The sequence below is a fragment of the Sebastes umbrosus genome, chromosome 7 (genome assembly GCF_015220745.1).
Source record: "Sebastes umbrosus isolate fSebUmb1 chromosome 7, fSebUmb1.pri, whole genome shotgun sequence".
Lineage (NCBI taxonomy): Eukaryota > Metazoa > Chordata > Actinopteri > Perciformes > Sebastidae > Sebastes > Sebastes umbrosus.
Genome location: NC_051275.1, coordinates 20784182 through 20812017, shown reverse-complemented (window position 1 = coordinate 20812017; position 27836 = coordinate 20784182). Strand labels below are relative to the sequence as shown.

The following is a 27836-nucleotide window of genomic DNA, read 5'->3' as shown; positions in this document are numbered from 1 at the left end:
ACGCATCCTCACGCGTCATATCTTTGGGGTACAACACTTGCAAAGTAAAATCTGATCTGCACTCGCCGAAATTGAGCCAATAACAACGCACAACCGCAGCTCAAGTTACAGTTGCATTTGTCATACCTCAGAGCTCAAAACCGTGTCCTAGCCTCTTTCAATATGCCTTGCTTTGCTCCCATAATATGGCCACTAGAGGGCTTTGTCATTAATACGTAAAGAGTCTCAACAAAGGTCCCCGGCCAGAAACAAACCAGGGAGATTGCGACGCACGCACCTTAGACCACAAATACACAGGGGTTCCCGAGTTACATGAAGTCAGGATTCTCAAAACAATCATATGAGCATCTATATGTGATGAAACATCTGTGCACGTACATTTGTGTCAATGTGTGTGTGGATGTGGGTGCGTTTGAAGCATGAAGGGTCTTACGAAAGCCAGATAAGGTCACTAATGATGTCAGTGAATGCTGTTCTTTGCTCGTCTGTCAGGCTCCGAAGCCTCCAGCAAAACTAAGCAAAGATTCAACCAGCCATGAGAACAAGCCTCTCTCGAACTCTGTCTCTCACTGACTCTCTCTCTTTAGTTGTTCTCGCGCACCACAACCTACAGACCGGACACCTCGGCCTTCTCACGCTCATCTTCTTGCTCCTTCTCTTCTTGGTCTTCCTTTCTCTCAGTTATTCTTGCTCCCACCATTCTTGTCGTGAGTTCAGTCAGCTCCGATCCCCTCCGGACATATTCTAGCAGCAGTATTTTCTTTTCATCTCACGGCTCAATAAGTTGGATATTATGGAAATTATTTTCAGCTGCTTCTACATTTTTTATTTAGTTTGCTTGGTGTCCATTATTATAGGGCAAAATCATCATCGCATTAGAGTCATTTGAAACGAACTCAAGCTTTTATTCAAAACCAAGACCCGCTGCCAGCAGGAGACCGTATCTGCAGGTCTTTTTAAAAGTCTTTAAAGTATTTAGTAATAAAGTATTTAAATGTATTGCCTTATTCAAATACCTTAAATCCCTTTTTCAATGTATTGACAGATTCTTTTTAATCTTAGTTGTGATGCATATCTCTAAGTATCCAGAAGCACCGACTGATCATTTACATTCAGAGATTAAAAGTGAAGTTATAAAGTTACACAAATTAATAGAATAAAGTTCTGTCTGTATACAACTAAAGATCCTTCAGCGCTTCATATCGCTCAGGTTTAATATCTCCGTAACTATTTGATGGATTGCCATGAAATTTGGTACAGACATTCATGTCTCCCTTTAGATCAACTCTGATAACTTTGCAGATTCTTTAACTTTTCTTCATCAGGTCAAAATTTGAATTTGTCCAGTTCTTTGGTTTATTATCAAATGCCTGCAACGCTAATGAAACGCTGTACTTTGTGTTCAGTGCTAATTGGTAAATGTCAATATGCTAACATGCTAAAATAAGATGGTAAATACAGTATAGTAAAAAGTATACCTTCATAGCATCAGGCTTGTTAGCACTGTCATTGTGAGCATTTTACCATTTTGCTCAAAGCACCGGTGTCGCAGTGTCGCTATCATGGCTGTTGACTTTTAGTCTTGTTATAATGTGAATGAATAAACAAGTTACATCTAGGGATTTCAATACATTTGTAAAACAATTTGATAAATCTGATTTTTATCAGGCTACATGACAGTGTGAGGGAACAAGCACACTTGTAAAACACAAAAACACACACATACTGTGTAAATTGTCACTCTTTCTTTCCCTCTCTTTTGTTTCTATTAATCATTTCTGTATTTTCTTTCCTGTCTTCGCTTTCTCTCTGTCTCTTTCTGTGTTTTTCCTTCTAGGACAGATGTTTCAAAACGATGATGAACAGCTGGCTGCTGTGGGGCTGCTTATTCACCCTTTGATTTCTTTTCTCTTCTGTCCTCCCCCTCTTTTCTTTCATCCTTGTTTTTCTGTTCAAGCGAATGCAGATGGGAGACCCAAATTTCCAGCCCTGGAAAAATTAATTTTGGGGAAATCTACAATTAAAATATGAAATGCAAATGTAATCCTCCTCTGCTTGGTAAAGTTGTGTATTTGAGACACAAGGCTGAGATATTTCCCTCGCCCAGGAGCAAACTCCACGTCCCGGACTACACTAATAGCTTGTGAAACAAATAGCTCGTGAGACAAATGCCTCATAAATGATTACTGAGTTCTGGCCCCTTTTGTGTCCCCGCCAACCCCCTTCCTTAGCTAATTATGGGAGAGATTTTTTATACCAAAATCCCCTTATTCCGCTCAAACTCCCCTCATTTTAAATAACCCCCAGCCTCCAGTGTGTGTGTGTGTGTGTGTGTGTGTGTGTGCTTCCAGTGATTGATGAATGTGTGTTCCTGCTGCATATGTGTGAGCGTCCATTTGTGCCTTGCGTGTGTGATTGTGCGTGCGTTTGATCACCAGAGGCAGTATCTGAATCTCCTCTTAGAAGAACATTATATAAGCCGTCACTTTCCTGGACACACACACACACACACACACACACACACACACACACACACACACAGACATACACACATATACAGACAAAGACTACACACACATGCCTCTTCCAGCTTAGCCCCCACAGGACACACACTCACAGATGGGAAGCAGACTCATATGCCCACTTATTATACACAAAAGTTATGATGTGCACTTGATACGTCATGCAGTAAAAATGTTCTCCTCTTCAGAGATTTGGAGGATTGAAGCTCTATATGTACGTCTCTAATCCCACGAGCCCTGCAGCACAGCACGCTATAGCAGAATGTCCTGTCTGTGTCTAATCCCTCCCGGGATTGGGATGATGTACTAGGGTTGGAAGGGTGGGAGAATCAGTTAGCAGAGGGGAGGAAAGAGTGCAAGAGAATGGAATAATTTTAAAGGGGGTAACAAATGTGATCAGAGAGAAGGAGGACATACGAGTTTGTAGAGATATAGAGGGAGGATAGTGTTAACAGATAGTAGTACAGTAGTAGATAGTACTCAACAGAAGTGGGTAAATGTTTGGGTAATGTGTCGAACATCCCAACTCCTCGAATACCGGTGCTTGATCAGTGGTCCAACACTTCAAACTATGACACTCTAGGTACCCCTCTAGCTCAGGGACGGCATATCAAGTTTCAGCTCACTACATGCAAACAGTCTCTTCAAAATAAACTTCCAACCTAGATTTACTTTGTTTTTAGGTTTACTTTTGCAACAAAACCACTTGGTTAGGCTTAGGAAAAGATGTATGTAAGGTAAAGTAACTCAACGCTGACTCATATCACACGGGACACGGACAGCGATCTCCTGTGTGAAAGTCCTGTATTTGTTTGACCCATCCATCCTCCACTCCTTTCTGCCCTATGTGGACTTTCTCGCTATTTATTACACGGCTTTGTTGAATACTCGATTCTGATTGGTCAATCACGATGTTCTACGGTTTGTTATTTCTTTATAGCAGACCGTTGCTATGTGTAACAGACCGTTGATATGGACGCAGTTCTGATGTCGGACTCTGGCGAACCGTTTTTGTGTCAAATTTTTTATTTCTTAAGTTAGTAGCCGTGTAATAAGCAGGATAGTGTACAGCTAGTGGGTCATTGTTGTGAAATAAACCCCTTCAGGGTGATGCAAGACTCCCTGTAGGGGTTTATTTCACTGTACATGATCCCTTACCTAAACTACGTCCGTTGCTTTGGTCCTCTAATAATGACAATATGTTTATATTGGAGTCAGTTGAAAGCCCAGTGTATCCCATACGGACGCTAAATGGTCAGTATCAGACACCGAGCGGCACTGACCAAGCTGCAGTACTTGATGCGCTGAGATTGAGACAGGGTTGATTATGTCATGGAGATAGGACAAGCATGTGGCGGAGTCACTGATGTTTTTTAACCAAAACACAACACTCAACTGTAACACTGCTGTATTCTGTCTTGTTCCAAAACATTAGTTTCTGAAACAAAAAGGTGAGAATATTTGATTTAATTATCTTTTTTTGTTTTTGTTTCAACAGAAAATAGTGAAACCTGACTATGACACAAATTACATGTTAAGACAGATGATTTCTGCGTTGATTCACACACAGAATGTGATGCACACAAGCAGAAAGACGGATGTTCTCTAACCTGTGCATATGCATTCACCCATGCATACAGATGAATGCTATTAATATTTGTGCACACATGCTGTCCCAACGTACACGCAGATACGCAGGTGCATGCCATATGTATGTGTATGCATGCGTGTAAAGTACACACAGCAAGCCTCATTTTTGATTGAGTTACTTGCTGTGTCGTGCCTGTCCACACAGTCCCAGATGTAAAGCTGATCATCCTGGTGACTCAGCAGGCTGAGTCGACCGCCATGTGCTCACAATGCTGTTGGTTCAAATCTGATTATTTTTTCTGTCACATTATATACCCAGTCACCCCGTCGTTCCAACTGTTTGCCATTGTATAGTCTCCCGTTAAGAAGTTTGAGAAAAGTACATGACTGTACAAGAGAGTTTTCAAGACATCAACTTGAACCCTTTTTACAACCCAACGGGACAAAAGCTTCAATTAATGGGCAGTTATTGATCTTTTTACACTATTAATTTGGAAAAGACATGCTTGCTATTCTGATACAGGTTTTTTAATTAAATCAGAGGTGTGTTTGTTATAGCCAGTGGGTCTGAAAAGTGAAGCCAATGTAGAAGTGCCTTAAACCTGCGCTCTTTCTAACAGCCAGCAGGGGGCAACTCCTCTGGTTGCAAAAAGAAGTCTAATTGTATAGAAGTCTATGAGAAAATGACCCTACTTCTCACTTGATTTATTACCTCAGTAAACATTGCAAACATGAGTTTATGGTCTCAATCGCTAGTTTCAAGTCTTCTTCAATACAGCATCACGTTCATTTAGTAAATTATGGTCCCATTTAGAGTCAAATAGACCATAAAGCAGGGTATGCTATAGGGTGTGACTACCTAGTCATTGACAGGTCGCTATCAAGGCGTTGTCCGGTCTGGGAGTTGTCCTTGTTTTGTCTTAGAACTTTAGCCCTTTCACAGTGTGTTTTCAGTTCATGAAAGTTATTTTGGTCACCTAAAAATGTCTTATTCAGTGTTCGATTGTACTTAGCTCCACCCTCTCGTGTCACCTCTGGTTGTAAAAAAAAAACTAGATGGCGACGGCCAAAAAACTCGAGGCTTTAAAATGGCAATCCACAAACCAATGAGTGATGTCACAATGACTATGTTCACTTTTTTTGCAACACCTATTTTTGACTGTTTCTAAACAGAATCATCATCTAAACATTAGCTGTTTGGTCAGTGCATGTCTGACCAGGTTGAAATCAACGATGAGAGCGCAGCTAGTGAGCTGTAGTCTGGCTGTGTGAGGCTACAAACGCTCAGCTCAGCTGTTTCACAGATGAAAGCGTCTCCTGGAAAACTCTCCTCTGTCCCTCACACATGCACACAATACACTTTTTTTTTATACACCTACACGTGTCCATGATGTGATCTGTCTCTCTGTCTGTATCTCACACACACACACTCACAGCAGGAATATTTAAATCTGTCTCATGCTCTCAATGTGTGCGCTCAACTCTGTCACTTTTCTCTGGGAGGGATATCTCTCTCTCTCTCTCTCTCTCTCTCTCTCTCTCTCTCTCTGTGTACATTTATTTATTTATTTCATTTATTGTACACTCCCACTGTCTCTCCCTCTCTCTCCCACGTGGAGTTGAGTCTCTCGTTCTCATGAAGCGCTGCTTCCTCCCTCCCTTTTAGATGCACTCAGCCTCAGTCAGAGTAGGACAGGACAGACAGGAACACCACCACTGATCTTTCTCTTCTCATACAGCCGGCAGTAGGTACAACTCTCTTTCTCGCTCCATTTTTCTTTTATTGCTCCATGTTTGTGTCTTCTTAATAGTTTTTTTTTACCATGCTTTCTCCCATCTCTTCTAACCTAACACAAACTATGCAAGCATCTCTCTTTTCTGTTTGTCTCTATAACCTCAAGACATATTATTATCAATGGCCTTTGGTTGCTCTTTTTGGTTTTTAATACTTTTTAGTATTTTGTAATCTTTTATTTTTATAAATTGCTCTTACAAGTTTTATTCTGTTTTCTGTTTTAGATTCGTGCACATATTATAATATTACCTTGTATTTTTCCTTTTCAACCATTTATTGCTTTTATTATATTATATTTTACTTGCTGTTCACTTTAACTTTTACAGCACTTTGGTCAACTCCAGTTGTTCTGAAACGCGCTAAACAAATAAACTTGACTTGACTTATATTCTAACAAGAAGAAGTAGCAGAAAACCTACAATGATGATTTAAAAAAAAAAAAAAAAAAACTTGATTACTTTTTTTAGCTGCATTTATGGGGATGTTTTAGAAGTAATTAACTCTGCTTAAATGGTGGAATGACTTCCATATTTTTCAACTTTGAATTACTTGAATACTGTTTGTGTTTGGTGTTGCAAAAATGGCTGCAACTATCAATTTATATTCTCGATAAACCCATTCATTATTTGGTCTATAAAATGTCAGATAATGGTGAAAAATGTTGATCAGTGTTTCCCAAAGCCCAAGATGACGTCCTCAAATGTCTTGTTATGTCCACAACTCAAAGATATTCAGTTTACTGTCATAGAGGAGTAAAGAAACCAGAAAATATTCACATTTAAGAAAAAAAATACTCAAATCGATAATCAAAATAGTTGGCCATTAATTTAATTTTTGACAACTAATCGATTATTCGTTGCAGCTCTAGTTGCAAATGATACCTTGCTGCTCCAGATGCAAGACTAATTCTGACATTTTAAGTACCTATTTCAGCTGTTGTTCACACACTACATGCGGTCGAAACTACCTGCAGTGGATAAACTTTCTTTCTGCCTACTGAGAATCTATAATTCATCAGGATGTGCATAAGGTGCAGTCTTGTATGAGCTTGAAGAGTTGATGTGAAACCAGCAGTCTAGCTCTTACATCTGTAATGTTTAATGTGATGCTTGAGATTGTTTCATGATGAACATCGGGAAAAAGATCTGTAGTTTCTGCACCAACATCAGTCTTAATATGGGGGTAAAAAAAGGTTTTCTTTTGTAATCACAGTTTATATTTAGGCTACTTTGTTTATGCTGCTTCTTGGCTTGTTGACTGATTGGGTCTTACTGACTTTATAAAATCACTGTTTCAGTATGTGGGTCCTGAACTGACTGGTTGTATGTGGGCTACTACTATTGCAGCAGGTGTCAGTTTTCAGTAACACTGCCTGTTATGTCGTGGAAATAGTATTCGCTCATTATGTGAGGAGTCACCTTATTTCATGTTTTTATTTTATTTTGCATCTTGATTTTCCATGCATGTCTATGTACAGTATATGGTTTTAAATATATTTAGATGATATATTACAGGTGACTATTGCAGTGTAAAACAAATGAAATGTCATTTAAACAGTTATACATTTTGTATTTAATGATGCACACACTTTTGTTGGTGTCTGTGTCTTTGCAGAATTGTTCTAAAATGATCACGTCAGTCAAATACAGACAAAAATACAGTATATGTAACAAACAGTAGATGCAGTGAAACTGTGAAGCGGTCATAGAGAGGTCAGCTCCTTATATAACTGTAACTTAACTCTGAATGAACAGATTGTCGCTTTTCTAGTACTTAGTGCAGTGACTATAAGTGTGTGTGTGTGTGTGTGTGTGTGTGTGTGTGTGTGTGTGTGTGTGTGTGTGTGTGTCTGTATCTCTGGGAGCGTTCCTGTTCCCACCACTCATTTGATATTCTATAGTATCTACATGCATGGTGTAGACACTAAATTCAGAAGCGTGTGTAGCATCTCACTGTAGTCCCTAATTAATTTCTTGCAGCTGCTTGTTCTATATTATGAGTCTGACTGAGTCCTTCTTACAAGTCATTAAAACTACCCTGGACTGTTAAGCTTAAGAAAACTATGTGAAAAGCCGATACAACTGGCTGGATTTTACAGAAACATCTGGACTATGTTTGAAACATAGATTACAGTTTATCGCTTAGGTTAACACAAAGTGGATAGCAATAAGACCGTAGTGGGTGTTGTGAGCAACAGCAGATTTATAAAAGAATGAAGTCACCTCTTATTTAGCATTACCAAACACTGTAGTCTTTAAAATTGCTCACAATGCTACAATTTTCTGACCTCTTGTCTCTTCAGGAGAGTGATTGCGGTGTGTCTCTGCTCCGTCCACATCCAGACAGATAGCATCCTCACCATAGTTCCACAGCGTCATCAATAACAAATGTTTTGTTTGCAGTACAAAATACATTCCTGTTATAGTATACAGAAGATGTTAACCTTTGCTGATTGTTACAGTGGCTATTAAGTTCATCAAATACGTGCTTGCAGCAGTTTATAGGAGAAAACCGAAACCTTCGACTTCAGTTATTTGTTTTACTTTACATTTATTCTCTCAAATTCTGAAATAATATAATAAATAGCTTCTTCAGATGAGAATCCCATGTCTCGTGCTGTGCATAAAGCAAACATTTTCCTGCCGTTTGTTTCAAGATCAAAGATTCGGGATGAACAATGAGGCAAAAACAGAAAGTCTGTCAACTCAATATTAGTTGTATAGCAAGTTGTAAAGAAATGGAAGAAAGCTCAGGTAGAGCAACTCAGGAGAGATCCCTCTCCCAGGATGGACAGATGTGCAATAGATTTTGTGTGTACAGAATAGACCAACATAATAAAAATACAACAATCCATATTACAAAAATTATACATATAATGTGAACATATATTATAAAGAAAGAAAAACAATATCTGATGGGTAAATACTGTAACACCTCCAATATGCAGTGCAATCTGCAAGATTACCATACTGATACGCTCTGCTCTGACCAGTAAATTCAGATCGGCATAAATTGCAGTTGCAGTAATAACATTTGTTTCCCTTGTTCTACCAAAAACCTCACATTCAGAAGAAGTCCACTTTTTACTTCAGCTTTTAAATCCTCCTGCTCAGTAATGTTGTGACATTAGACAATCAGTTTTTAAAGATTGTGCAGATTTAAAGTTGAAAAACGTGTGCAAAGTAAATGGAAAGGTGAGGTTACAGCATGTCCCTAAGCAAGAACTCCCTAAAATTGCCACCTCCAGTTGACCATGCAGAGTTGCAGCATGCAGTAGGTATTTAGCTTTTTGACTTTTGACCATGCAGTTCTAAAAACAAACTCATTATATCTTTGGGTAGTTTGTCTTCCAGGCATGTGGTGTAATAACTCTTGCTCACTGCTGTTTTTGTTGATGACCTTTCTGTCCTGTTTTAGTCACAGGATGAGACACTGCTTCTAGGTAGAGGCTTTCTTTTTTTAATGAGGAGGGGAACAAGTTCAGTGCTCCCTTTGCCTAGAATATGTTTTGTCCCCAGGTTGCCATTGTGTCTATATGATTGTGTAGTCAGTTGCATGTTTACATGCTTTAAGTTCTTCCAAAACCAGCACGAGAACCGCAACATTCACCCCCGTCCCTTTCCTTCACTCAAGGAAAACCCTAGGAGGCAGTTAATTAAATATACATATTAAGTGGCGGATGTGAGAGCTCTTAAAGTTTTCGTATGAATTATGCTGCCATGTATTAACACTTGCAACATTTTAGACTTTTTTTTTCACCTCTGCAAAGGAATGAACACGCACACACACAAACGATGGTTGTGTATTTTACGGGATGAGATGAGACAGCTGTGCACGATGCATATAGAAAAATCATTTGGGATTTAATATATACGTAAAGTCTGGAATCCATACTTATTATACATTTATATATATTTCCCCAAGAAAGTTAATGTTTTGTACCAGTATTAAATGTTGAAATCACTCACTGGGCTTTTCATCTCATCCTTTTTGATCCCAGTCTATTTTCCTTCAAGTTGCAATGGTACTTATGTTGTTTGTGACTTACTGGAACTGTTTGAGGAGTGTCTTTATGTCTCCTTGCTGCATATGTAGAATATGAGTTGGTTTTGTTGCGACATCTGGAAAAGCTTCAGTGTGTCTCTAACTTGTCCATAATCTCTACATTAAATCATGTGCACCTCAGCTGCTGCAAAGACAGATTGAAGAAGCCTATTTAGCCATTTGAACCATGCATCAGCGGTCAAGTGGTGTCAGGTGACCTCATGTCATGCCCCCAGTGATGCCTTGCTGACCCCTCATTCAAAAATAGGTCTGTAGGAAAGTATTAAAATACCCCCATCCCGCTGTGACAACAATAAGCACTAACTGAGCTTTCGCACTGGATGTGTGATGATGGGTTTCCCTTGTAATATTCAGTGATGACAAAAGTGAAACTGATTTGTCTTTTTGCTACCCTCAGCATGAAGCGTTTCCTCCGTGAGAATTAGCCCTGAAGTCACATCTGCAGTTTTGGTGAAGAGATAGATTGGATGAGAACGCCTGAGAAGCATTTGGGGTCAAACTGAATCTGATGCTTGAAGCATCCCAGAGCCACACTGGAAGAAAAAAACAAATCTATTTACAATCACAGGGGTTTGACCTCAGCTGCAAACACACTGACGCAGAGTCAGTTCATCGGCTTACAGGAACAGCATGTAACATTTGTAACACACACTATATTTCCTTTAGTGTATAATCGACTGAAAATAAGAATTGTGTTTTCATTACCTTAGAATGAGCCGTTTATATCTACATAGGGAGCAGATCTTCTTCATGGAGCCGGCCGCCATGTTTCTACAGTCCAGCCTAGAACGGACAGTTCCCCTACACGTTTGGCACACAGGAGAAGCTTCATTTGGTTGCAGTCTGCACACGCTGCACATTTAAAGAGGACCTATTATGCTTATTTTCCGGTTCATATTTGTATGTTGGGTTTTGACCAGAACATGTTTACATGCTTTAATGTTCAAAAAACGCTTTACTTTTCTCATACCGGCTGTGCTGCAGCACCTCGTTTCACCCTCTGTCTGAAACGCTCTGTTCGATCCCCCCCTCTCGTAAAGTCCAGTCTGCTCTGATTGGTCAGCTGGCCCACTGTTGTGATTGGTCCACCGAACTAAACACTTAGGACTCCACTCCAGCTCCACTCTAACTTTGTTTGGAGCAGTGTTTCTGTGTGGGAGAGGAACTCCCTTTGGCGTGGACTTTGGGCTTTGTAACTTTACAGACCTTTTACATGCAAAAAAAACTATAACGCACTAAAAAGGTCAAAAGCATAATAGGTCCCTTTTAATGAATGTTCCTATTCTTTAATACATTTTGTACCCTCTCTTTCTATTCATGTTTGCTTTCCAGGTGTTTTGTAATGGTCTTTAAGAGTAATCCCTTACTATAAATAATATGTAAATATATATATATATATATTTTTTTTTTTACCAGATTTTAAATATTCACACAAGATATATGGATGTTGCTCAATAATGAGATGAGATCAAAACTATCTCTATACTACTATAAGTGAGAAAATGTGATTTGTGGGAACTGAGCCTTTAAATATTTATAGTTTTTTAAATGATAGAGTCGTGTTTATTTGCATCCTATTTCCCCATATGAAACATTTTAATTATCAAACAAATGATAATTGTAAAACTTTCTGCACATCCAACACGCTCTCATCCCAACTCATCACATACTGTCACGCCCCTTGGCGTCATGTTTTGACATCAAAACCACTGGTTGGGCTTAAAACTTCTACATTTCTAAAGTGAAAATGAAACTGAAGATCGTGAACACAGGACATGAACGAACAGCTGATCGTAAAGTGAAAGTGGAACTTAACACACGGGACACGAACTGCGGTCTCCTGGATGAAAGCCTTGTGTTTGTTGGACCCATCCACCTCCCGTCCCACCCACCCTGTGCGTCTCTTTTCGCTCTTTAAAATATATCCCTACATGCCCGGCGCCCTTTCTTGGAGAGTTTACTTGTGAATGAGAACGCTCTGGCACACCAGGTTATAACAGGATGTTTCCAACTTTACTTCCACAGTTGCAGTAGAGGTGATGCTGTTCAGCAGAACTGTGCTTTTGCATGCTAAAACACCCACAAGTTAAAGGGGTCAAACACACTTGAACCTTTCAGCTGTCAGCGTGAGAACTTGAATTATTAACGCCCACTGAGCTGTCTGTTTGTATCAGACTGTTCGGTCTACATAAGAGGATGAAACATCCCGTGTGCTTGGCTTTTTTTGCAGCTTGTGTGAAAAGCTACAGTAGATTAAGTTCACACCTGAGTTTATCAACTGCACGTCTGTGACGCAGGTGTCACACCTCCAGAATAAAGACATAGCAGCAACACAAGCAACTAACATTAGAGGTAGGTGGTATTGTCTGTGCGTATGATACGTCTGTGAGAGAGAAAAGGATGGAAGTCCCTCAGAGACGAACGCATTCAGCGGAGATAAAATTGGGATTCATTATCTGCCTCGCTTGTTTGTCTTCCATCCTCTGAGTGTGTGTCTCTGTCTCTATATGTGAAGCATGTGTCAGATTTTGTTAATCCGTTTGAGAATTAATCCCTCTGAGATGCTGATTCCTCTCCACTGTACAGTACAGCTGTCCTCAGACCAGGCACAGCTGTGGGGTTGACCTCCTGAACAGAACATGTTATTGTTCAGCCATGCTGTCTTCGTCATTGTTAGATTCATTTAAGGCTGAATGCGTCTCATTTTTAGGCTTTTTGAGACGAAGAATATCTTAAGAATTGAAATGTCACTGTGTTCAGCAAGGGGAAGAAATCAGATCTGAACTCATGATTCAATCTGATCAATTATCTATACTGAAGACATGTTATATCATGCTACCCTCTGCACCAAAAACATTTTGAAATGAGTTTAAAGGAACGGTGTGTAACATTTTGGGGGATCTATTAGAAGAAATGGAATATAATATTCATAACTATGTTTTCATTAGTGTATTATCACCTGAAACTAAGAATTGTTGTGTGATAGTTTAGAATGAGCCCAGAATGGACGAACCAAACACTGGCTCTAGAGAGCCTTTCACATTTTTACGTTATTTGAAGGCCACCGTAATTCTCTGACAAGCTTGTGAAACTGCAGTAACGTGAGCCGCAGAGTGCAAAACCGTGGTACCGCCAGCTGCCGTCTGCTCCTAAAGTAGTGTTATTGTAGTGTAGTGTTACGTTACCGCAGTCTTGGAAAGGGGGGAGTGAGCGAAGGGGTACTCAGTTGATTTGCATTCTGCAACCACACCACGAGATGTCACCAAATCCTACACAGGGTGTGTTTTAAATGCTTTAGAATAATATTAAATTTTTTTGCTATTTATTAGTCATATTCTTTCTTGTGTTTTGGATCAGTGGAAATCTAAACACAATGAAAATTAACTGAAGAAATTAAATAACAAAATGATAGTTTAGCTCAGTAAATATTAGCAAAATATGATTTTCTAAAACAATTTGGTTAAACCAAATTGCAGCCGTTGTCATGTTTCATTCATGGTAAAGTTTACATCTGCCTGTTTATAGCAGTTCTAATGGTTAATATTTGTTTCATCCTTATCAAAATAACACTACACTATATTTTAACAACTTCACCTTTCAGACTAATCTAACAAAAATGATGGATGAGTTGAATCTTCACAACGTCTCATCCTTCCCTTCTCCCTGTCTCTCTCTTTGTCTCTCCTGACAGCATTTCCCGGCTGTGAGCGGGGCCTTCATGGATTCTCCGTACAATGGCAACACGTCCCTGCAGACGTCCACCTCCAACCTCAACACCGCCTGCTCTCGACCCTCAGAAACAGAGGATGATGGGAAAGTGAACAGTGACACCATTTGGCTGTGGATCGCCGTGCTGGCTACCATTGGCAACATCGTGGTGGTGGCTGTGGTTTGCGCCTGTGCCTTCTGACAAGATGGAAGAATGGAGCACAAATACTGCTGCTCTCGGATGATGGGAAATCTTGTATATCCTGAAAATATATATTTTTCTTCAGAAATGATGTAATATAGCCTTACTTTTAGATTAGATTTTTGAAGAGTTTTAAAAGGGAATTTGCATGGGATTATTTTATTTTTTTTAAATAGAAGAGAGTAAAATATTAAAATACAGTTAAAATGGGAAACACAAAACTATTTATTTATTTAAAGCAGTCATCAGATTTTTTCTGTTCACTTTTATAGTGAAACAATGTTAAGAAAAGCCTTTGGTTGAACCAAAATAACAGTCACAATAAGGGATTTCTAAAATAGCTACTGCAGCAGATTTAACTTAAAATACTGGATATCGACCAAACAAGACCACACACGGACAGATGCCATGCATATATACTATTACTTTATTTCATATTTTGCAAGAAAGCACATAAACCAAATCAAGCCGGCAGATCTACAGAATAGCAATTTGAGTTACAGTAGACGGCTGCTTAAGGAGAGCTTCGTTCATTCATTTAACCAACTCAGATTTTCTCTGTTCGCCAACAACCAGCAACCTTTCAATCACCATAGTCTGAAAGTATTACTGTCTCATTAACTTTTCACTAATATTACATTAAAGGTTTCCTAATTCAGCCATTTTTCCTTGTCAACCGGGTATATAACCTGGAAAAAAACAACAATCAAATACATAAAAACGCATGACAACATGTGTGCTTTAATCACTGACAAAGTCAACAGTTCCTTAAACAACAAGACCAGGGAAACTACCATCAGATAAACTTGTCCTCAGGTTTGCCCTTTATGCGTTGAGACTCTAAATGGGTCACACAGGGATGTTTATTTTAGCCTCCATGTGAACACACATTATAATTTTTTAATGAGCATCGGTGCCCACAAGGAAAACATCAAATTTATTCATTTTGGATTCCAGACTTAAAATAAGCGGTGGCCTTCACATAATAGTACTATACTTGGCAATGGTCAGCTGGTTATGCAAGCCAAGCGGGCATTATGTAAACACATTCAGTCCTGGTTACACCACAGGCTCAGCAGAGTCAGAGGGATTAGACCAGAAGATCATAGCTTGATCTCTTAGTGGGATCAGAAGCCAGAGAGAAATCCACTTTTGAAGCTTGTAATTGAAATTTAGAGTGAGTGATAGTGGGATTTAGTAGTCAGAGAGGCCAGCGTTTTGAGCCCTATAACATCCTGATGATGCTCGACCAAAGCACTGAACTCCAGCCTGTATTGTCAATGCTCTTTTTTTCTCTTCTATTGTTTTTATTCTTACATTTCCAGCACCCAGTATATTTAGTTGACTAATTCTGAATACGTTCACTAAGCCCTGCCCCCCTTACTTACTGTTGCTACTATGACTGTCAAGCTTTCTGTTATCGCACAGCAGTCAATGATAACAATGGTAGATTTACCACTGGAAATTCTTACTGATTTGCTTTAAAACGGGTCCTTGATTTAAAGGGACTGTTTGTAACTTTTTACAGGTATAAATTTACCGGGTCGGTGTCCCATGCTCGCATATGCGCGCTCGCTTGCGTGTGGCTACGCTGTTCAGACCGCTCCTCTGCCTGCTTGTCTTCACTCACACAACGCGCGCGTTCTCGCTCCACCTCACGTGGATGCGCGCACACTACACACTGCAGAAGACTTCGTAGCTCTGAGAATATCTAGTGAATGTATAGTGGACGTTTGTGCAGAAATAAATACTGCAGCTCCTCCACACCAACAGAGGTTTCCCGTGTCTTGTGAAGTGACGGGGCTCTGCAGCGAGTAACGTTGTCGTCTCCGACTGGGTGCTGGTGTCTCCCTGTTCTCTCCGGCTGCAGTCGGAGGCGATGACGTTTCTCTTCTTGCTTCAGCCCCACTGCTTCAGCCTGTGCTGAAGCAGGAAAAGCCAACACCAGGATCAGATCTAAATCATGTTCACGGAGAGACCTTCGTCTGGTCAGCTAACATTACTGCCAAGCAAGTGAAATATAGAGTGATATTGTGGTTTTAGCTGACGTGTGTCGCCTCACTGTTTTGAGCGATGCTCGTTCATGTCTATGTAGAGCGAGCAAGCGCGACCCCGACGCTGACTTTCGTTGACTTAACAGCCACAGGTGTCGCTGTTAACAAGCATTTCTGAAAGTTACAAATAGTCCCTTTAAGATAAAGGTAGACAAAAGCAGGCATCTCATTTCTAGCTGACAGCTGTTGATTTTGCAGGTTGAAAGGTTGAAACTGTCACCCACAGACCTCAGCTGTACCTAGCCAACTTGTGGAGCTCATTTTAAAAAGAGAAGCCTGTAGATGGGTTTTATATAGCACCCGATTCGACTGTTATCAGGCCATTAAATAGGCATTATCAGTCACTATAAGCACCATAGATGTGGGTCATTAGGGGCTTACTACACCTACTACGTTATAAGTGAAAAGCAAAACTTAAAAGCTGTGTGTTTAAGGAAAAACATTTTGTTTTTGCCCTAAAATAACTACGTTTCAAAAGTGAAAGCGTAATTTAATGCTGTGAACAAAAAGACAACTACACCTGGTTGGTTTCACATGGGATGCAAATCCCCGTTCTCCTGGGTGAAAACCCTGTTTTTTGTGTCCCATCTGTCACCCCTGATTTTCACGCTGTCTTTACTACAGCGCCTGACTTCCGATCCTGCTCCTGTCATAATGACTATGGTCACTAGAGGTCGCTATTGTGTCCTTATATACCTTCTCTCAGTGATCTACCATGTAAATATATGACAAAACGTAATATTGGGTGTAGTAGGCCCTATTGACCCACATCTATGGGGCTTATAGCGACTGATAACGCCTATTTAATAGCCTGACACTTGATGGCTACGATATCATGCTGAAAGACTGAGGCTAAAACTGTACGTCCCAGGACCAGAGTTGCCCCAAAAGTCAGCATCCTGATGTAGAACATGGAAATAAAGAAAGTGACGACGATCTCATGCCATGACTAAAGCTCCTTTTTCCATTTCCCATAGTTGATACTTCCTCTTAGTGTCCACAAGCATCTACACTGATAGCTAATTTAAAAACTCCAGTTCATCTGACACGCATATCTTGCATTTGAAGAAACCGTAGCATCCTTAAAAAGCCCAGAGCAAACAAACTCCATTTAGAAAGGAGCAGGGCTCAGCTGTGATTGAGCAGTGATTTTTTAAAATTTAACAAGCGAGGAAGGCCACGCGGGGGCATCTCTTTCTGTCAGGGTTACTCTAGCCCATTATGAGGATAAATGCATCATTAAAAAGGATATTCGCTTTCAGCTTTCTTCAAATCACTCTGAGATTGTTAGGGAGGAAATGAAATCTCATAAAGCTGGTAGGGAAGAGCCAAGGGTGGGAGAAGAGGACTTGGAGATACAGAATGAGGAAGATCAGGTCAGAGGAGGTCAAAAAGTAATGCGAAGAAACTTAATAAAACTTGAAAGCAGAAGAATCAGCACGTGGCAAACTTTGTCTGCAGTTTGGTGCCATGTAGGCAGTTTTTTTTTTAGGTTCTTGGCTAAAAGCATCCGCCTGCTGTGACCGAGAAATGATGCTGATGAAAGCGGAGAGACTAAACCAAAACTGTAAAGTTGTGGTCCAGTGTCTTCCACTACACGTGTGTTTATACATATGCATGTGTTTGCAGATGCATCTCTCTATATCAGCCTGTGTGACAGCCGGGTCATTGTCCTGTCAGTCCTCGGCAGAGTAATGAGCTGAAATGCGCCTCTTAAGCTTCCTTTTCGGTTTTTCCTTTCCCCCCCCTCCCTCGCTCGATATCCCAGAGAGAGGAATGTTTCCTCGGCGGCTATTAGAGCGGTCAGAGCAGATCGTATCTCTGCGGTTGACTTTATTAGAGGATGATTGTACAGACAGAATAGAGCTAAGTTCAGCCGTCATGCAGAGACGAAGATCAAGTCTAAAGGAGCGGACAGAGAAAGAATTTGTAACATTAGTCATCTGAGATAAAGAGTGGCAATGAGTAACGTGCGAAGTGGAATCGGAAGATGTGGAGGAAGAGAGAGGAAAGGGCTCATCTTCATTGTCGCCATTAGTACATTCACTTATGACAACTGACAGGGAAAGGGACATTGTGTAAGAGTGGGAATGAGCAAACGAGTGGAAAGGAGAAACAATGGGTTAGAGAGAGTGTAAGGAGGATGATGTTTGACAGAAAGAATAGTAAAGAATGAAAATGAGTTTTTTCTGCCCAATGAATTGTGAAATATAACTTTTGAAGTATGCAGGATAAGCTTAAAACTACCAAATTAAAACCAGAAGTTTAAACTTTAAATTAAAATTGTATTTAGCTATTATTTCTAGAACAACAAACAACCGAGAACACAACCATACAGAAAATATTCACAAAATTTACACTAAAAAAAAATTGTGTTTGTGGTCCTTGTTTGGTCGGTCAAGGGAAGACGGAGTCTGAGCATAATCTATGGCAACTTCCACCTTTTTTCTGCCCAAATTAAGTGCTAAATATGGCTTTTGAAGTATACAGGGTAAAGCTTAAAACTACCAAATTAAAACCAGAAGTTTAAACTTTAAATTTTATTTAGTTATATTTCTAAATCTAACAAACGAGAACACAACCATAAAGAAAACATTCACAAAATGTACGCTCCAGACAGTGTTTTTTTTGGTCGGTCAAGGCTCACTTGTCCGCTGTTCACCACCTCAACCAACTCCCTCATTGTCCAATCAGCAGCCAGTTTCGGGGGAAGCACGGACCTACAGCATCAACCAATTAGATACCATCAATGTGTTTCTATGTAGTGACCCCAATACTTTTGGAGGTGACTCAGCAAACTCCAAAAAGAAGAAAGCATGCAAACATGAGCATCTGTTATTATGGACAAGGCGATCTACAACACCCTCCAACCAGGCAGTGAGGTGTTCCTTTCATTCCCTCCATCTTACTGCTGACAATACCTGTCTGTGCAGCCACATGGACATGAAGGATAACAACTCCAGATGCCTCTTACCAACCCAGTAACCCCGGCTACTCAACCACCCAGACACCCAGAGGTGAGAAGTGCAGCAACATGATGTAGGACACCTTTGCTTTTAGGAACTTTTAGGAAAACAGGCTGTTCTCATACTCTGTTCGTAGCTATACCTACGAAAAGTAATGCAATGTAATTCATTACGCCACTTCCGGAGTTACTTTAATCCAAACCACAATCTTTTCCTGAACATAGCTAAGTAGTTTTGTTGCAGCTTATCTTGAAAAGCCTGTATGCATGTAACGAGTGGAAATTGACACATAATGCTGGACACTCGTAGGAGAACGCACGAAAAATGCGTAATAACTTTTTCTTAAGATATCATACGAACCGTTGTATGAGGATACATTTAGGAAGAACATCTACTGTGTTTTTCATGGTCACTCACTTTTCTTTTCTCCTCTAAAAACAGCTCATTAGCAGTATTACTGTAACATCACTCATTGGGAGTGATGAGTCAGTCTGCAGGAAACATTAGTCACCGAGTGCCTTTCTGCTTAAAATCAGTTTAAGCTCATCTAAGAGATCATCCTCCCCCGGGAAGACTTTTTTTTTGTTCTTGCATTAAATACATGACACACTCTTATTGAAAGTAAACAAAGGAGACAATCGCTCTTACATGTTGTGGGAGAAATAACAAAATACACTTGTGTTGTTTTCAAAAGAGTGAATAAATAAATCAGCAGAATGAAATTTGTGTTAACTGAGCGGTATGAATTGAGACATTGCATTATGAATTTTTTAAACAGTAAACAAGTCTTTTAAAGTATGCAATAGAAGTGAACCTTTGTGCTTTGGTTCTTGTGAAAGATAAGGTCTCTTGCTAAATAAAGATATTTTAGTGTTGATACTCCCATGCAGTTCTTTAAAGTGCCATAAGTAAAAAACAAAAATCCTCCACACTGGATATGAACCCAAGATGGCAGTATAACAAGCTAAATGAGCTCTGCTCCACTCAGAGAGTCTGACCCTGAATACACAAATACATCGGAGTTAGTCTGACAGCTTCATCCTGGATCAGTTTGTTGGGTTAAAAGTAGTCAAGTTGTTTTGCCTTCTTTCTGTTGCATCATTAGGTTCCTTATCAGGTGTAGAATAAAGCATATCCAATTAGTATTTTAATGGTTTTATTATTTAAAAAGCCTAGCATTCACTGTGGTCGCTTTCTCTTTTGTGTCATGTTGTACTCTTTGTTCTCTTCCTTCCATCTCCTCCTTTGTGATCTCCCATATCCCTCCTTTCATGCATGTGAGGCACCAGACCGTGAAGTCCACATTGTTAAATCCCATCTCAGTACACACACTCACACTGTCCTCACCAGAACTCTGACTCGTCCAATCTTTCATCTGTTCCTCCATCTATCTCATGTCTTCCTCTTTTCTTCCTCTCTCTCCATTTCCAACACGTTCTCACTCTTAACTTGTTAAATACAGCTTGGTCAGTGGCCCTACGCTTCAAACTATGACGCTCTACGTACCCCTCTAGCTTTTCAAAGTATCCTCCCATAATGTCCAGAAACGTGTCAATTTCTGCTCGTTACATGTATACAGTCTTTTCAAAATAAACTTCTGTCTTCACAGGAAACAACTTGGTTAGGTTTAAGCGACAAAACTATCTAGCTAGGTTAAGGAAAATATTGTGGTTTGGGTTAAAATAACTACAAAAGTTACGTGACAAATCAACATTGACTTCTGGTTTCACACAAAGTACGAACACTGTTGAAAGTTCGGTGTTACATCCATCCCGACCTCCACCACCTGAGCAGCGTCTGTCGCTCTTTATACTTACTGGTTCATGATTACATGGATTATATATCAATTGATCTCATGGGATATATATGCGAATTACAGTGCATTATTTTTCGTAGGTATACCTACGAATGGTGTATGAGAACAGCCTGCAGTTTTGCATTGTCAGTTTCCGCTCCTTACATGCATAGACAGTCTTTTCAAAGTAAACTTACGTTTTCACAGGAAACAACTTGGTTAGGTTTAGGTAAAGATTGTGGTATGGGTTAAAATAAGTATGTTTGTTACGTAGTAGGCTACGTTACGTATGCAACGTAGTAATGTTACGCAATGTAACGTAACTTAAAATAAGTCAATGTGGACTTTTAGTCTCACACAGGACACAAACACCGGTCTCCTATAGGTAAAAGTCCTGTGTTTTTGGACCCAACCAATCAACCCGACCACTTCCCTACGCAGACTTTATCACTCTTTATACGTAACCCGACTTCCTTCTTCACTCCCGCCATAACTACGGCCACATAGAGCATCATAGTTTGACGTGTCCACTGACCAACCTGCCGAATATGACAAGTTGGAAGAGTGGAACGGGCCGCCTTTCTCTCACTGGACATTCATATAACTCATCATTAACTAAAACTATAATAGTGTGGCGGGTTAGAACGCTAAGTGGGGTTGACTAATATGTAGACATTGTTGCATGTGATGTAAAAATTATATATTAATATTTGTTTTTATATATTTTGCCATGTCAAATAGAAAACTCATCAGACAGTTAACCTGAATCATTGACTATGATGGCAAATGTCCCTTTTAATGTTTTAACTTTTGCTCTACAATAAATATACTGAATCTTTTTTCTGCCTCCGCAGAGATTCACAACATCGATCTTCATAAAAGGACTGGAAACAACGGTTTGGAGAGGTGACAACCAGACCAGTCTGTCTTCCGCATAACAAACTGAGAGACCACATTGTGGCACTGACTTCGTTCTGATCCACTTTACTGGATTATAAGAAAAAAGAGGACATGGAGATACAGGTGTGTCAGGATGACCATGTCCTACATCATCCATCAGAATGGATTTGCATGAAGAGTGACTCTATCCTGGGGAGGATGTGTAAAAACTGCAGTGTGGTGACATGAGGATCTTTGCTGGACGAGAAGAAAGATAAACAAGGAAAAGTAACAACAGCCTATAATGGCAAATGTCTCACGGTTATTTTTGGCTACATCGCTCTCTCGTTCAACAGCCCTGATGATAAGGAACAATTTGAAGATTCCTTCCCTCCCCAAATATCCGATACCAGAGTGGTACTGAGTTACATATCTGCTTAGATATTTTGATCTCCGTTATGAGGATATTTGGGGAATGTAGTTGTAGAGTTGAAGATGTTTCACCATTCATATGACAGGAGCTCACATACACATTTCACTTTCTGGAGAAGACAATAAAATAAGTTGGAGTGAATGGAAGATACTGTTGTACAGATAAGCCTTTCAAACTGTTATGCAACCTTTAATGCAAAACTTCTCTAAAAGCAAAATAGAAAACAAAATAATACAACCATGAAACAGGATGATGTATTTGTACTGAGCATAAGGTATAAGATATGGAGGCTTCACTGTGACAACTGAAGCTAACATGTTGGAAGTGAAAAAGACGTTATATCTTACAGATTGTTAAACAAAAACATGTTATAAAGCACATACATATTATGCATACACTCACTCAGACAGAGATGATAAAACAAATGCAGACATGAGAAATTGATCGGTATGCAAATATGAAACAGAAACAGTGTCTGTGGATCTGCAGCACTGTGTGGTTACAGCTCAATGTTAAATGTTAACATGCTACTATTGTAGGATTACATGTACCTCACTTAACATGCATGGCTACCAGCAGATTTCTCTCTTTCCCATTACTGTCCTTCTTGATGGAGTGAAGTTTGCCTCCCTCTTCACAAATACCCGTCAGTCATTTGCACATCAGTAAAACAAATTATATTCTTAGTTTTATTAAGTGTTGGGGTTTGGCTTTAAGTTTGATTATATATATTTCCATAATATGTTTTTTTTCTATATCTAAGTTTTAAGTTTAATTTGAGGAATTCCTCTCTTTGTACATTTACAATCATGAATCATAGTTCCTTATCTTGAAATCAAGTTTTGTAAAGGTGGACCTTTCTACTGTATGACTTCTGTAATATAACTTCATTAAATTAATAAGAATGTGAGATGTCTGTCCGTCCCATCAGGTTTGTTTATGAATGTTTCTCTGTCACATCCAACATATGGCAAAATCATGTAGTTCTACTTATTCCACATTTACACATACTACTATGCTTTTGCAAGCGCACAATCATTTTCATAATTTATGTGCAGACTATATGCATTAGACATGTACATGTACTACTTGACATGTACTGCAGATCATCAGCTCTCTTAATTCAGGTCATTAAATTGATGCCGTTTTCAAGTGAATGACTTCAAATAGCGACCGCAGTCATATAAAGTCAAAGGATCATTTCAAAACAGTGATTGGAAAGGCAATGTCGTATTTCAGTGGATTCAACACTGAGATGAGTCTAATTGTACTGGCCTTCCTCGTAATTCACTTAATTACAAGGAAGTAGGAGACATCATTGTGATTAATTAGTGCTAATAATTGTCACTTTATTAGGGATACGTTCCTATAATTGGTCTTCTAGTGTGTATGAATGAAATGATGAATTCAGAGTAGTTGGTCTTGATATCTACCAGTGAATGTGAAATGTCAGGACTTCATCCTGACGCTGACTAAAATGTCAATTAATGGTAATGTGGCTTCATCTTGAATCATCTTCTTCTGGCTTAATAATGATTGCAGACTTTACTGTTTCAGCTAATAATGACTAGAGCTCCATTATAAAGACGTTAGAGGAAGAATAACAATGGTGTCTCCTATGATAGATAGATAGATAGATAGATAGATAGATAGATAGATAGATAGATAGATAGATGCACTTTAATGATCCAAAATTGGGATCAAACATGAAAAATACATTTACAGCTCAAAACTTTTATAAAAGTATGTACAGTATGTATTCTGTATTTTGCTAAAGCAGAATTTAGGCCTGTTTCCTCCCATAACACTGAAATGCTGCAAACAGAACAACAGACGTTTGGTTGTCTGGATGTTGCTACAGTCATGTTGCTGATGATGTTTACATTAGTTTTAACACTCTGATTGTGTGATTTCAGTATTGTTGATGTATTGTTTCTTTCTATCTGTGAGCTATGTAAGGCATTAAGCGAGTGCTTTGTGTGTGTGTGTGTGTGTGTGTTTTGGATGTTAGCACTTCAGGCTATCCTAGACACTCTCCATCTGTAGTCCTGCCAGGCACGGCTGTCTTTGGGGAGATGAGAGATCCTCAAACACATACAGATGAATGAACTCATGCTCACACACGGAGACACAACTGTCCCGTACACACACACACACACACACACACACATGCACAATCACTCACAAGGAATCTCCCATATTATTTAATGCTTGTTGATTTTTTTTTCTTTCTATTTTTACTTTGTATTTAATTATCACATCAGTTAAAGACTCCAAATTATTACAATTTACAAGAATAGTATTCATTTGTTTACTTTTGACATTTTTTTTTTTTTTTTAACTTAAATGGTATGGCTATTTTTTTTAAGAGTGTGGACAAAAAGGATGAATATGGCAGTTGGGAGATATGACACCAGTAAAAAACGCAAAGAAAAGTGAGTTGCGTGGTTACTATGACCAGCCTGAGAGATGGAAAGAGAACACAAAGAATTGTCTCTCCAAACAAACGATATCTTAACCTTGAGGAGAGGAGGAGAGGATCATTCGTCACTTCAAAATCTAATCTTCATAAAGTCATTACTGGAAAACACTGAAGATATCTCTTGCCGTAAAGCAATGTGTTGGCCTACATTCAAGCTTGTAAAAGCACAAATCTTGAAGAAAAGCCAAGGCACTTCATCTGCTGGAAGGCAAATTGAAGAAAAACTTTTGGCTGCATAGTGACAAAACACAGTGATCACTCGCCTCTTTGGCAGTACATTTAATCCAGCACAGGGGCCACGCCAGGAAAGGAAGAAAGCTATGGATGATAAACAAAGACAATGACGAATGAAGGAACAGTTTCAAGAACCAGACTGTTGTGGTAAAATTATTTGATATGAATAACTCCTCAGTCCTGAAAGCAGGGCTGTCTGACCTAACAGACGTCTTATCTGTGAGATAAACAAGATGTTACCCAGAAGCCATTCGTCACAATTAATCATAGATTATAATTTTGGAAAACAACAGTGAACACATTTCCAGCTGAAATCCTTTGTGTACTTTGAAGCCAAAAGATAAGCAGTTGGAGAAATAAATTCTATTATGAAAGAAGGCCATATGTCTGCAGTAAATATGTCACAATTATTTTACATTAAACATATGTTGGTTGACTTATTTATGAAATGCACTTTTATAAAGTAGAATAAACTGCAGAAGTATGATTATATTTTTATTATATTATATTTTGTCTTTCTTCTTGTGCGTCTCGTACACACACACACACACTCACACACACACGCCAGTGTTTTTATTGAGTAGCGGTACCAGTCAGGCACAAAGATGTCTATATATGGTGTGAGAAGGGCAGGAGGAAAATAATGATGTAAACTTGGCTCTCTAAGTTTTTCTTGGCAAACTGGCACATTTGTTTTACCTTAGCAGCAGGTCACTGTCACCTTACCAGTCAGATCGCTGAGAGGAAGTGAAGTCTGTGCACCAGCAAACACTGCAGTAGGACTTTAAGTAGTCAGATTTGTAGGTAAAACTGAGTAAACCCAACTTTCATGCTGGAGACAAGAGTTTGCATCCCTTCTCAGACCAACATGATTAGCTTGGCAAGTCATGTGAGTCGAAATACAACAAGGAGGCAGCATAGACTGTAAGAAGTGGACGTAGTCTCCCTAATATCATTGGTTTGTGGACCACGGTTTTGAAGCCTCGAGTTCTGCGTTTTTGGCCGTTGCCATCTTGTTTTTTTGCAACCAGAAATGACACGAGAGGGTGAAGCTAAGCAAAAATGAATGCTGAATAAGTTATTTTAGGTGAACAAAAAGGTTACAATTAACTTTCATGAACTGAAAACACACTGTGAAAGAGTTAAAGTTGTAAGACAAAAACACGGACAACTCCCAGACTGGACAACACCGTAATAACGACCTGTCAATCACAAGGTAGCCACGCCCTGAAGCATACCCTGCTTTATGGTCTATTTGACTCTAAATGGGACCATAATTTACTAAATGAACATCATGCTGTATTGAAGAAGACTTGAAACTAGCGATTGAGACCATAAACTCATGTTTGCAATGTTTACTGAGGTAATAAATCAAGTGAGAAGTAGGGTCATTTTCTCATAGACTTCTATACAATCTGACTTCTTTTTGCAACCAGAGGAGTCGCCCCCTGCTGGCTGTTAGAAAGAATGCAAGTTTAAGGCACTTCCACATTACGACGTTATAGGGTTAGTAGACAGAGTGCAACTACATGCATACTATGACAAAGAAAGTGTGGTGTGTATATAGCTAACTGTCCTTGAGGTGAACTCATGGCCAGAAAATGACCTCAAGATTTGCATGTGAGAATAAAACAAAGATAGAAACTCACAGTCTGAGTCAGTGTACTTGGTTGCCTTGAAGCACAGTTGCACATGTGTGTGTGTGTGTGTTTTCCAGTAAAGACTGACTCACTGACTCAGTCATTTTGAAGATTAGCACATTTTACAAGTAAAAACACTGTTTGCAGGAAATGTATGTAAGATGCTACGTGGCACAAGTCTGATCATGTCTGAGCAGATCTGATCTTCTCACGGCTTTATGACTTTGTAGAGTTTCAGTTTAAACCACAATATAAAGCTCCAAAAAGATTTAAATACTCGTCTCACTAGGTCAAAACAAAGCTTGTGGTTAAGTATTGATATACTGATATTCCCATCCAGAAAAGATAAATGAATTTAAATTAATCCACTATAACGAGTAAATCAGATAGCTGACCTGATGGTTTGGTGTATTTGTCCATCATCAGACGCTGGAACCACCACAAAAAGCGTTGATTATTTATCATGTTAATCCTTTAGACCTGTGATGAGCCATGACTTTACGTAACATGATGAAGTGGCCATCGATCTATTTAATCTGGGCAACGTCTGGCTGTAGATTATGTTTGTATCTGTGTGTGCAGAGTGATAAAGTGTCTGACAGACAGCCAGATGGGAGTCACTCTCTGATCTGAAAGGTGGCTGGCAATAATGAGACACAGATGGTAGCAGTATGTCTATACACATACACACACACTGCTCATCCTTTAGTTGACAATATGCTCAGTAGAGTGTAACAAAAAAGGTTATTGTTCAGTTGAATATCTGTTTTTATGAGGTTATGAAAGAAAGATTTGATTTGAACATTCAGATATTGAAAAAGCCGCCTCCTCCACAGTCAAAATAAAACACAAATTACAACAATATCATCAAATGAACTGGAGAACTAAATGGACATTTATTACAATATTTGCCTATGCCTATGAAAACCTGCAATAACTGATTTTTGGACCAGTTGTAGGCAGCAAAAATTCGCTGAAACACACAATTAGTCTTGCAAATCTTTATTTCATGTTATATTCTTTATACTGTGAACATCTGCACACTCAATGCTCTTCATTTTAAACACTCTACAGCTTTTTTTTTTACCTTTTAAACAGATACATTTTACATATGTTTTTATTGTAAATTTCTAATTTATATTTATGTTTCTTAAGTACTTGTTTATTTGTATTCTCTCTTACTATGTAGGATAGCGGGATAGCACTTTATTTATCCCCGTGGGGAAATTGCAGAAGGCTATCCGCTTGTGCTCGTTAACTCCACGATGAAGAAAAGTTCGGTTGTAACATTATCCAGCATCCATGTAGTGTTAGCAGGCTATATCCGGGATCCAGCAGCAAAAATGAACTGCAGTCAATGATCTGCGGTCTGCACGCTGCAGAGGACATGCTCGACTCAGTCTGCAGAGCCCTGAAGCCTCGCCCCCCCACTGATTCACAGGACGCTATGTGCTTGTTTATTCAAAGTTTA

At 39.3% G+C, this 27836-nt stretch overlaps 1 protein-coding gene and 1 long non-coding RNA gene across 2 annotated transcripts in view; both read left to right on the top strand.

Annotated features, from left to right (window-relative positions):
• The window catches only part of LOC119491621, a 33514-nt gene extending 18940 nt beyond the window's left edge, over positions 1 to 14574 (top strand). Inside the window, exon 4 of the mRNA XM_037775768.1 lies at positions 13664 to 14574. Within this exon, the coding sequence (XP_037631696.1) occupies positions 13664 to 13882 (219 nt within the window). The 3' untranslated portion in view covers positions 13883 to 14574. The remainder of the gene's footprint in view (positions 1 to 13663) is intronic.
• A 1383-nt stretch (positions 14575 to 15957) lies between these two features.
• LOC119491622 lies at positions 15958 to 22917 on the top strand. Its single transcript, XR_005207630.1, has 2 exons — positions 15958 to 18953; positions 21552 to 22917. It is a non-coding gene; the product is annotated as an uncharacterized LOC119491622 (long non-coding RNA).
• Positions 22918 to 27836: the final 4919 nt, after the last annotated feature.